This window comes from Montipora foliosa, chromosome 6 (genome assembly GCF_036669935.1).
Source record: "Montipora foliosa isolate CH-2021 chromosome 6, ASM3666993v2, whole genome shotgun sequence".
NCBI classification, from domain to species: Eukaryota; Metazoa; Cnidaria; class Anthozoa; order Scleractinia; family Acroporidae; genus Montipora; species Montipora foliosa.
Window position 1 is genome coordinate 48,562,663 of NC_090874.1, and position 12,500 is coordinate 48,575,162.

Sequence of the window (12,500 nt, forward strand, 5' to 3'; positions counted from 1 at the left end):
GAAAATGTAAGAAATTGTCTCTAGATCTTATAGACACCTGAAAAATTCAGTTGGCTTCCCGTTGTGAATTTTTCAGGTGGCTACATATAAGACAATTTGTCTAGATAAATGCATAGAGCGGTTTTCAATTGAGTGTCGAAAGTAATTAGATAATTACTTTGGTTTATGATTACTTCACTCATTGATTGGTGCAAAGTTCTCGCGCCATTTTTTCAACCAATCAGAAGTGAAACCAAAACCAATCGTGGCTCACGCGTGCACATTTTCCCGCGCTTTGTGTCGGCTACGTGTAATTACTTCGAGTTTTGATTGGTTTGCCGGATTGTCTCAGTCCTTTTTGATTGGCCAAAGTAATTACTTTGGTTTTGGTTTTACGACACTCAATTGAAACTCGCTCTATGCGGGCGAGGATCACTTTTACCCGCACTTCAAATAAATCCATTATTTTTTTTCTCAGTGCGTGAGCGGGCTATCAAGCGCGGTGCGAGTCAACAATTAAAGAAGTGATTTCAGAGAGGAAGGGAGAGAGAGAGAGAGGAAAAAAGGTAAATAAGTCATTTACCAGCTAAGGGTCGGTCCGTATAGCGAAAAAAAAAAACAACTGTGATATCGGTTTTGAAAAGGCTGCCTTCGGCTTGCGGCCTTGGGAAGCATTTTCAAGACCTCGTTCACACAGTTTTTCGCTATACGGACTTCCCAGCTGGCAAATAACATATATTTATTTCACACGGCCACTACACTACGTTTTGTTACTGAAAGGATCAACAGGGTTGTAAAAGCCCACGTCACAAGTATTCAAGATGGCGGCGCCCGCGAAATTTGAAAACAAAAATAGTATTTCTAGAACTTATTTATTTCGGATACACTTTCTTTGAAAATAGTTTAGACTGACTTGACTGTAACGGTTATTTCCCGTGATTTAAAGTTATTTTTTTGTTGAAGTGGAGGTTCCCTTTAACAACTGCGATAGACCAAAAATGGGGCGATACAAAGCACAGGTCACAGGTCAGAGGTCATTGCTTTATCGATACAAAAACAACCCTAACCGTTTAACAATGCTAACATTAGGCCTAAGCTTAGCTTTAATGAATGTTTAATCTTCTTTTTATATTAATAAAAAAAATTACCTTTGATCTGCGTTTGTGCCTGTAGACCAAAAGTATACTAAAGTGCAACGGCAATTTTTTCTCACTAATCGAGTCGCATGTCAGCGTAATTATTAATTGACCCCATGCAATACACATTGACCGTTGCGTCTGAACATGGAGGAAAATGGCCTTCATTGCAGGAATGTTCTAGCCTGCGGGAGCATCCGATTCCTTTTAGCCGAAGAAACGGGATGCTCTCGCGGGCTAGGGATTTTTATGGCCGAGGTAGCTGCTCCCCTTTTCTCTCCGTATTTTAAAACATGTAAATAACTATCTGGTTTTTAAGGTGAATCCTCAATATTGCATTGCGCATCCTGTACTGCGCATACGGTGTGTCAATATTTACAAATTGGTCAAATTTGTAACATTGTAAATATGGTGTAAGTCGATCATACACGCTGAAACAGTTCTAAAAACACATGAGAGAAGTTGTGAATGACCATAATTCTTTGCGAATAAGCGTGCGCATTCCAAGAACATGGCAAATTTTGTTGTTTCGATCTACGATAATCGATAGACAGGTACGATGATGGTTTACTCTTAAACGAGCACGCTGACCTATATTTTTTATTTCATAATTTTGGTGTGCAAACATTTCCCCTTAAAAACAAAAAAAATTAACAAAAAGTTTATCGGAAGGAAAAAAGATATAGCTAAAAACGTACACAAAGTTCCTTACCCAGGGGTGTAAATTATGATCTTAAAAACAATGACTCGAGAAACATGTAGAGCCGACGTCGTTCTAAGTTGAGTGATTTTTCCATAAACTATATAAGACCGTGTTCAATATGCTCTACACCTTCTACCTATCGGGGTTTTTTTTTAAATGGTACTTAAAAAGCCCTCTCGTTTAGATACCGCAAAATGTACCCTGAGCCGATGAAATAACGCGCGTGATTAGTATCAGTACAGGCATCAATGGGGTAAGATTTGCCCATTATATCTCTTAAACAAGCATGGTGATGTATCTTTTTCATTGTAGTTTTCAAAACAGGGATTAGTAGGGAAGGATCTCAGGGAAAGTTTCAAGAAAATCCTTCGACAACGTTTTTTTTCTGAGGAATCACCTTAAGTTGTATGATTGCAGCAGTATTTCCCCATTTAAATGTGCATTTTGTCTGGGAGGGGTGGGGTGGAGGGGGGTAGTGAGGGTCTGGGAGTTTTCCTGGAATTTCTTGGGCCCCCTCTGTCTAGAATTTCTGGGTCCGTCCCTGAAAGCCATAACTTCGTGCAGTTTAGTTGGTAATCTCCTAGGACGTTTTCTTGAGAACAAAAGTGGTCGGCCAAAACAGGAATATGAACAGGAAGATGTTAAAATCATCCAAAAATCAAAATCAAACCAGATCTTTATTTGGCTCATTATAAAATAAAATTATTGCTTTACTTCATACTATAGTTTTTTTTATTATAATAGTAATATAATGAAAACCCATATTCGCTTGATAGTAAAATGCAACTGAGATGGGAAGCTATTTTCTTGTTACTTCCCCATAAAATTGGTCAGCGGTTTTTCGTATTCCTGCGGTCTGCAACTTTTGGCTTAATGTTTTTTATTTCTTGTGTTACTAATCAAGGTTTTGAGTATCAGGAAATTCTCAACATGTTAAGATGAAGCGAAAGCAGTACAAGATTCTCAGAAATAAAGAGTTTGTTGCCTAGGCATTGGCAAACGTCATCGTAGAAATAATTGATGGGCCTGTATGTTCTGTTGGCCGCAGCATTTGGCATACACTCCAGTGGAAAGCAATTAGAGTATTTACTCATCACGCCAAATTTACAGAATGGTGTCAATAGTATGACGGTGCCGAACGATGTTGTTGTCGTGTTTTCGGCGTACTTCGGCTCTGCTTAGCGGATCACTTTGAGATAGATGGATGGATGGATGGACGGACGGACGGACGCACGCACGCACGCACGCACGCACGCACGCACGCACGCACCGTGCAGATAGTAAACGACTCGATTTTGGCCTTAAGACGATCTAAGGAAGTCTCCTGCTTCAAACTACACGAAAGAGCATTCCATACTTTGACTCCCGAAAATACAAAACTGTTTTTGTAATAAAATTTGTTCTAGTTTTGGGTAGTACAAGATCATTGTTAGAAGATCGAAGGCTATAATCATTTAGAGTCTTATGAAAGGTAAACATATCCGAGAGATAAGAAGGGCACAATCCATCAACCACTTTAAACATCATTATGGCTTTGTGTCTCATCTCAGCGAGCGATATCCAACCAAGCTCACTACGAATTTCAGCAGAGGGTTTTGAGTACAAAGCACTAGTGGGGATTCGTGCTGCCCAATTTTAAAGTTTTTGAAGGTTCGAAGATAATGTATCGCCTATCCCATCCCAGACTATACAGCAATAACTAAAATAACGTTCAACTATTGACCTATATAATGCTACAAGATTTCCTAAAGAAAGAAAGATGGCTTTACCTTCTAATAACTTGTACATTACAGGTAACCTTATAGACCGAATGCATAAATGGCGGCCAAAAATGTATTCTTTTGTTTATGTGCTAATTAGACTTACTAGCCTTTTACTAGCCACGTTTGCATGGACAAAATACAAAGGAATGTTTCTTGAGAGCGAGGCTAGTAAGTCTAATTAGCACATAAACAAAAGAATACATTTTTGGCCGCCATTTATGCATTCGGTCTACAGTGTTTTCATTCACGTGATCAGTAACCTTGTTTTTCCACCGAAACAAAAAACAAAAGAAAACGTTTGCATGATAATAAAGCTCAATTCCCAGAGGATTAGTTGGGTACACCAACATCGCCGCCGTTCTATTGTTTAGGGACACCAACAAGGCTGCCGTGACGTCACGCGAAAACACTCTATAGCTTCCCACGCAGACGTTCTGTAGGCTTCGTCACGCGTTCCTGTCCCATGATCGAGGGAGAGGAACGCGTGACGAATCCCAATGAGGGAGGCTATCCTACCAATAATCAGGGAGAAAAATAGTCTGGACAAGACTTAAATTTGACATTTTTGCTCGCCGCGCACGACTTTTTCCACAAATTCAGAACGCCAGTATATTCCTAATAAACCATATTCTTTGCATTCCATTCTAGTAAGTCTAATTAGCACATAAACAAAAGAATACATTTTGGCCGCCATTTATGCATTCGGTCTATGACGTATACTTTGAATGTGGCATTTAGTAGCCTTAACTCTGTGTAAAGCTAATCTGTTAATGGATAATGATATGCCACCTTCTAATGTTGCAATTCTCTGCCGTGAACCAATCACCATAAACTCAGTCTGCAACATTCTATGAAAGCTTATTGGAGCAGAGCCAAGCAAATATTTTACCGCGATCATTGTTCATTTCGTCACCAACCTCACGTTTTCTGCCAGATAGATAGATAGACCGTCACACGGACGGACGGACAGATGGATGGATATTGTATTTACAGTGAAGTACAATTAATAAACATATACGTAAATATAATACTGATTCAACGATATGTAAAGTCTCTAAAATATAATAAAATTTACCAATTTATTATCTAAAAAAACCTAAAAACGCGAGTTGTAAATTGTTTTACTTCAGGCAGGAGGACAAGTATTCTTGAAATGGTTTGTCTTCCACCTTAGAACCGCGAAACGTATACTCTGCCTGAGTGAGTAGCTTGATTAACTGTGTCAGGCAGCAGCTTATTTAGCTCGTTGATTTTGCTGAGTACCGATTTAAAAACACTGCTATACATTTCCTCTCAATAGAAACTTAGAGCGGGAATGCGGGCCTCCACTATACGATTAAGGATCGCTTATCGATAACTTATCATTTCTCTTCGGTATAGCTCTATGCAAGCGTAGCAGGCAAAAAACTCAGGACACAAACATCCTTACCAGCGCAAACTGCGATATCTCTCCAACTTTCATTTCTTAAAAATATATGAAATATCGTATACTCTAAAATCATTTCATCCATCTTGCACAATGGGTACAAGGTGGAGTAATTGGGCGAGTTGAACAAAAATAAACAATTCAAATACAACGAGCGCGGGCTTGATGACGCGGACAACTGTCCAATAGACCATTTTACAGTTGTAGCTAAGTTACCTGGCCTAAGAATGGAAGCGAGGCTGCCGTGACCTTGCTTTGATACAAACCTTTGCGCTTTTCCAATGTTAATGTAGACTAATTACAATTACAACAACACAAGTTACATGAGATAAGCAGTGACGTCTTTATCAATACAAGGTCACCGGCAGCCTCGCTGCCATTCATAGGCTAGGTCACTGAGCAAACAACTGTAAAATGGCCCATTACAAGGTGTCCTATTTATGTTGAGATTAGGGCTGCTGATAACCAATCAGGGGGTCCGTTTCTCTAAAGTCCGAAACTTTTCGGGTGCCACAATTTCTTCTGTATCTTGAGAACGAAGAGGGAGGTTTTGAGTCATCAAAGTTCAGTCATTTTGCTTTCAGTTATCGCAAAAAAATACTAAAAGACTAGCTTATCAAAACAAGCGGATGTCAGTTTTGTAAATGGCTTTTCGGGCCCGAAAAGTTATCGGGAGTTTCGAGAAACGGACCCCGCAGATTCGAGAATTTTGTCATAGTTACGATTAATAATAGTTAAAATTGACTAAATGTTTACTTCAACGTTGGGACTGCAAGCTAACTTTTCTGAATTCATAGAGTTTGGGGTAAAATTGAGAAGGGGAAATTATCACGGGTTTACCAAGAGTGAGGACAGACCTGATAATCCTCCATTTTATTTCAATTACGTGAATACCATTTGTAAGATGTCTATTAAGAGCGTATTCTTTTGAAACTGCTCGGTTAATCAAATTCTATCCCACCGATAGACCGAATACATAAATGGCAGCCATATTCTTTTGTTTATGTCGGTGCTAATTAGACTCACTAGCCTCGTAAGCATGGACAAAATACAAAAGAAATGTTGCTTGAGAGCGAGGCTAGTGAGTCTAATTAGCACATGAACAAAACAATACATTTTTGGCCGCCATTTATGCATTCGGTCTACAGAGCGTTTTCACTCACGTGATCAGTAACCTTGTTTTTCCACCGAAAAAAAAAACAAAAGAAAACGTTTGCATGATAATAAAGCTCAATTCCCAGAGGATTAGTTGGGTACACCAACATGGCCGCCGTTCTATTGTTTAAGGACACCAACATGGCCACCGTGACGTCACGCGAAAACACTCTATAGCCTCCCACTCAGACGTTCTGAAGGCTTCGTCACGCGTTCCTCTCCCATGATCGAGGGAGAGGAACGCGTGACGAATCCCAATGAGGGAGACTATCCTACCAATAATCAGGGAGGAAAATAGTCTGTGCAAGACTTAAATTTGACATTAGGGAGCTTAAGATCTACGATGACGACGTCGACGAAAACGTCACAAAACAATGATATCATTGGTTAAAAGAGCATAAATAATCGTGTTGCACGTGCAGCACGGATTTTAGCACATATTTTCGCGGTTCTATGCATGACGACGACGTGAAATCACTGAATTTTAGGTTTTGACGAAAACGTGAGCATGCAACAGAGAATCTTTCATTCTCTATTTTCAGTCTGAAACCGCTCGTACCAATTTATTTTTAGGATACTTCGCCCACATTGTACGACGTGAACGAGATGGAATAATCGCGAAAGACTTTTACTAGAGCAAAGTTCTATTTTGAGGTGACGTTTTCCTCGACGTCGCCGTCGTAGATCTTAAGGTCCCTATTTTTGCTCGCCGCGCACGACTTTTTCCACAAATTCAGAACGCCAGTATATTCCTAATAAACCATATTCTTTGCATTCCATTCAATCAAACTCTTTCGTGAGAAGACGCATTCGCAAGGGTAGGGATAGGATTATCCGAGAAAAATTCGTATCTGGCCAACCGAGGTTGGTTTGGCCGTCTTCAAAGGATTTAGGGTTATGCTTTCTTTTTAAATTTGAACACAACTTCGACTCCGCATATTGTCAGTGAACACTTATCAGTCTGCAATGGCAGGACCGAATACTCACAAAAAAAAAAAAAAACAGTTTCCTATCACTTTCAAAGACGAATTAGATATGCTATTTCCCAGTGCCGTTTTGTGCAAAGTAATCAGTGTTAACGCTAAATCGATAGGATCAAAGTCTTTATTCGATAAATTATCAACAAGGCTTCATTACACCTCTGCCTTGGCTTAGCTACAAAATTCCGGAATTTTTTGGGAATTTTACACATATTGACAAATTCGAGAATCAATGTTAGAGCAATTTGAACTTTGGGGAAATTCCGGAAATAATTTTAGGCCATTTTTCGGGAATAGTGTAGCTAAGCTTACCTCTGCCCCGATGTGTGTTTTTCGAAACACTGGCATAAAAATTCGCAATTGTCTTTGTTTTCATGACATCAACATGTTAGAAGACTAGTGTTTTAAAACAAGCGTATCCCCAAACTAACAGCATCCAAGACCCGAACAGTTTGGGGTCGTTCAAGTGACGGGTCCCGTGTTTTATCTCCTTCGTGTAAGTCGCAGTGCAGTGAACACTCTCCACGGTATTCAACCATTGCCAATCCCAATTTAAGCAAAATATAAAAATGCTAAGTTGCTGAAACATCTTTGTTCTCTTTGCAAGTGGAAATACTTAAGCAATCTACACGTCCTAGACAACCTTTGTTCCAATATGTTACGAGAACATTTAATAGGAGGATACTTGTCAGGGGATAGACAAACGGCACACAATTCAATCAATTCTGTAAGGGTGTATCAAATAGATTTCATATTGTCACAGCATCATCTGATCCATGACAACCTAGTATTTAACAAATTTGAGAACAGTAAAACATTAAACTCGCAACTGAGTTGCAATTTGCATTAAAGACTTGAGTCCCGGCATGAATGTGCTAATCTCAGAAAAACTACCGCTGGATATAAGCCTCGTATGCGCCATCAAACCACGTGGGTAATCCCTGCCTTGACAAGCTGGAAAACAAAGAGAATTGTGTTGGAAAAAGACTATCTTCGGTTGATCAACATTTCAACCAAAGTATAGCAAAATAGAAATGGCTTTCAAGGCAAGGGTTAATGTTCGCGGGGCGTTTTATACTTGAGAGTGAGGGCTGCCTACCGTCCACGAAGCGCTCTCAACTTCAGTAGCTCACAAATGCTTAAATCTGTAACATATTTTTAAAAATTAACAAAACGTCGCCTGTTAATAATAAATTTACCTTGAGATATCTCATGAAGACCCTCTAGGATGGGATTTGACATCTGCAACAACAAAAGCGGGTAATTTATTTTTTTGACCAATAGGAATAGGTAACTGCCAACTGTCTTGAAACGAGATCTCTCGGAAAAAGAAAGACAGATAAAAAGAAACTGCAACTTGCATTGCTTACTTTTTGTTCCCTTAGCTTATCATAGAGTGCCTCAAGTCGTTTGGATACATCATCGAGTTTACGCTTGGTATGCTAAAAAACAGAGACATTATTAACTGAAGAAGAGTTACAAAAATAAGCGATGTAAATCAAAATCTCCATTTCAAGAGGAACTTGGAAGGTCTCACATTCGTTCAAAAGTTACTGTGGACATTTTTTCTTTTCTTAAACGCCGAATTGCCAAAACGTGTCATTTGATTGGCTAATTGTTATGTTTTTGAGTGGTTTCGTGTAACGCTAAATTTGCAATGCATTTTGGGTTTGTTAGTTAATAGTAACAGCAGCAGTTTCACTAGCAAACTTTGTGGCTTCCCTAATGGTGTTTTTATTAGAATCCGCCTTACAAGAACGGGTTCCTCTCCACTAACTAAAACATTCACTAGTCAGCAGGTATTTTGGGGGGAATTATGTGTGTGTGGATGGTGAGTTGAGGAAAAATCATAGACAAAAGTAAGGGTTAGTCTGTAAAATGAGGGGGAAATGTTCACAAAGCAAACTCTCAACCCCAATTTGCAATGCATTTTGGGCGACTACGGGCCTTAAAAAAAAGAATCGCTGCTTCGCGTGATGAAAAGAACCGCCATCAAGGGAGAAGGAGGAGCGTAAAATTGACTCACCCACTTTCAAACTGAAGATAATTTTATTTACAAAAGAAACATACAATTTGTTATGGCACTCACTGGATTATTAGCAATGTTCTTGCATCTCTCAGCCAAGCCATTGAAAGTTTCCTGAAGGGTCAGGTGCTCGGACGGAATGGGACCTTTCATGACTGGCGCAGGGGGCTCCTAAAGAAAATGAACCATTACAGTTTTATGAGCCTCAAGGTGCCACAAAACAACATAGTACCAGGAATGAAAAAAGTGCGTGGCGAACTGATCAGTGTTGAGTTTACGACACCTCTTACTTTAAGCAGGGAACAGATTACAAAACAGGTTTAGGAATTTCACTAGCCATCAAATCGTTTATCGCTTACTTCAGTTAGACTAATGTTTTTTTTTAATGACAGACAGACCAAGAGTCGTTCTTTCTCTGAACTCTAGCAAGAAATAGCCTATACGCGAGGCAATATCTATACCCACACTTATATTCCACAAACTAGCTTGCTCCGCACTCAGCGATAGCGCTTTAAACCTTAGCAAATTGCACGACTCTTCAACAATCTTTATTCAGAAACAGCTAGTTAGCCCTATCGATCGTCAAGAAAGAAAATGCCTGAGACAATCGGGATGCTCGTCCATTTAAGCATTTTGTTAAATTAAGCAGGTATTAATCTTGAAAAACCAAAACTTGGTGCCATTCCTTATGTTTAAAACAATTGTTTAGTGTTTTAATAAAAGATACGGTAATTCAAATGATACCTATATATTATGGTCTCAAATTTCAGCAAAGCCAACCGTTTGTGATGTTTACTTATCAGAACAGTAAACTCAGTGAAAACTGTTAACACAACTTCAACAGCTAAAAAAACCATGCTTCTCTTTTTATTTCTCATCAAAAGATTAAAAGATTATGAGACACTGAAAAAAGCCCCGGTGTATTAACTTATGTTTATGAAATGTTGTATTTAAAAATACGTAAATAGTTGAAAAACAGCATTAACCTTTACCGTCCATTTATCCTTTAAAAAACTACCTACATTTTTACAGTCCAAGTAAAGCTGATCTCGGCATACAATCTTTAGTGGACGAGAATACGTCAATCCGTTAAGCTTAGAGTTTCAAGGAGTTTAAAGCCTGTTTTACGAGCTTTACCTGTTTAGAGAGTGCGTTAATAGCATGTGGCAAGATGTGATTGGGCGATGGTGGTGGGGTGGCGTCATATACCTGTGGAGGTTGTTGACGGGGCATATCTGCGTAACTCGGTGGTGCCCCGGGGGGGCCACCCCCCTGAGGTATTACTGAAGGAGCACCGGAACCGGGAGGGGTACCTTGAGGCAAACCTGCACAAGTTTAAAGGATAAAAAATCTCATTAAAGACGGGATTAAGGGAGTTTGATGCATCAGTGCATCAGTGAAGTTGAGTGTTTTGCCCTCTTTCAACGTACAAGGTTCTCAAATCTTTGAATCCTTGACTAATTTGAAATACAGTCTATATCCGTAAATCACGCTATTCTAAGGCTAACCTGGTTGCAATAAACATAAGAGAAAAGAACTGAGATTTGGAAAAAGAACACTTAACTTAGGAAAGGACTCGTAGTTACACTTTGTGTATTCTTTGATAGAGTCCTCACGCAAGTGGAATAACTCTTAATGGGGAAGAAGAAGAAGAAGAAGAAGAAGAGCAGAACCCGGAGCAGGGTGTAAACAAGTACAAATTAAGCCCATTTATGAAAACAGCACAAGATATGAATCCTGTCCAGGCAACTACGAAGATAATGTTAAAATCCAAACAAGGTCGAACACATCCTCGCTTTTCTCTAAACACATGACTCAGTTGTTCAAAGTGTGGAAAACTTTATCCGGTGGATAAGTCATCATCTAGAGTATAAAATATACTCCACGCTAAATGTTAGCCAAAGTTTTGGTCCTCGCCTTAAATTAGACGTGCTTAAAGTGTGCATACTCACGGTTGAGTGAGTAAATACAAAACGTTTTGCAGATTGAAACCATCGGATAGTGGATTATCCGCCGCATAAAGTTATTCGGTCTCTGAACAACTGGGGCCTGGTAACTAAGCATTTTAATTCATGACCTCGAGGCTTTCAGGCCAAGGTCATGTTTTGCCCTCAATGGAGGTTTCGATACAAAAGGATATTGACTTAAGCACTACTTGAGTCATGTTAAGCCTGGTCCGCACTAGCGACGCAAGCACCAGAGCAACCAACATACGCAAACTCGTGAACTCGTCATTAACAAACGTCTTTTATCTAAACAAAAGTATCTAACAAAAGTTAGTTACAAGCAACAGTCTTTTGCGCATGTCACTTACTGTTATGTTTGCGTCACTTGTGAGAACCTGGCCTCACAAATGAACGTGTGATCGACACAAAACGCGCGGGAGACCTAAAACAGTATTTCTTTACAAAGCCGACTCGTAGCCAAGCCATTGGAAGTCTTACACAGATCACCCGCGAATATGGCATCTGGCCAGAGGTATGAATGAGTTCTACAGGTGGGCTATTTCGAAATTACGAAAGGGCCATTCTGTAATATAGACACAGAACGGATGAAATTTGATTACTCACGCGACACTTTCTTACGTTTTACATGATGTACCTTCTGAACCCTTATTGACTTGGTGTACACCAGGAAAAACTCCTGGCTCCAGTTGTTGAAACGATGAATAGCGCTATCGCCGGATAAATCACTATCCATTCGATAAGTAATAGCGAAATCAATTGCGCTATCCAATGGATAGTGATTTATCCGGTGGATAGCGTTATCCACCTTTTGAACAACTGGGCCCTGGATATCACAAACAGAACTGAGAGGATCAACAGTCGGTTCAGAGAGTAACAACGTTTTGGCGTTTTGCCACGGGTTGAAAGTGTTTACCTCCAGGCTCCGGTGTGAAACGGTTAGCCTTTCGGTGACTGTGAATGTGTTGAGTACCACTAATAGCGAAGATATCCTTTATGTCACCTATTGCCATTACGAGAGACCTTTAGCAACGACTTTTTCGGGCAATACCGCGAATCGCGAACCGCGAACCTCGGGAAATAACGTGATCTTGTCCTTGCCGTCACGTTTGCAGTCTGCGGTTCGAGTTTCAGCTTCAAGACACCGTTCTTGCGGTAACTATCATATCATATATCTTTATTTACCCTCGGATTTTTAGAGTAGCTTGGTGTAGCTAATATCTCCGAGCATCCGAGCACAACACCGGGAACTACATGCCCTACTCTTTACGACAAGTGTGCGGGGATTTTTTATTGCTACAACTGCTCTCAAATCAAACAGCTCAAATTCTCCCAAAACTTATATTTGATCTTCAAAATTGTTCCCAA

The 12,500-nt window shown here is 39.8% G+C and overlaps 1 protein-coding gene across 2 annotated transcripts in view; it reads right to left on the reverse strand.

The window, feature by feature from the left end:
• Positions 1–7,250: 7,250 nt before the first annotated feature.
• Positions 7,251–12,500, reverse strand: part of LOC138007569 (protein transport protein Sec31A-like) — a 49,086-nt gene continuing 43,836 nt past the window's right edge. Inside the window, exons 29-33 of one of the 2 annotated variants that reach the window (XM_068854557.1) lie at positions 10,378–10,493; positions 9,232–9,339; positions 8,513–8,584; positions 8,342–8,384; positions 7,251–8,096 (exon numbers count right to left, since the gene is read on the reverse strand). In XM_068854557.1, coding sequence (XP_068710658.1) covers positions 7,960–8,096; positions 8,342–8,384; positions 8,513–8,584; positions 9,232–9,339; positions 10,378–10,493 — 476 coding nt within the window. In that variant the 3' untranslated portion in view covers positions 7,251–7,959. Of the gene's footprint in view, positions 8,097–8,341; positions 8,385–8,512; positions 8,585–9,231; positions 9,340–10,305; positions 10,494–12,500 lie in introns of both variants that reach the window. The other variant, XM_068854556.1, reaches the window with a different exon arrangement.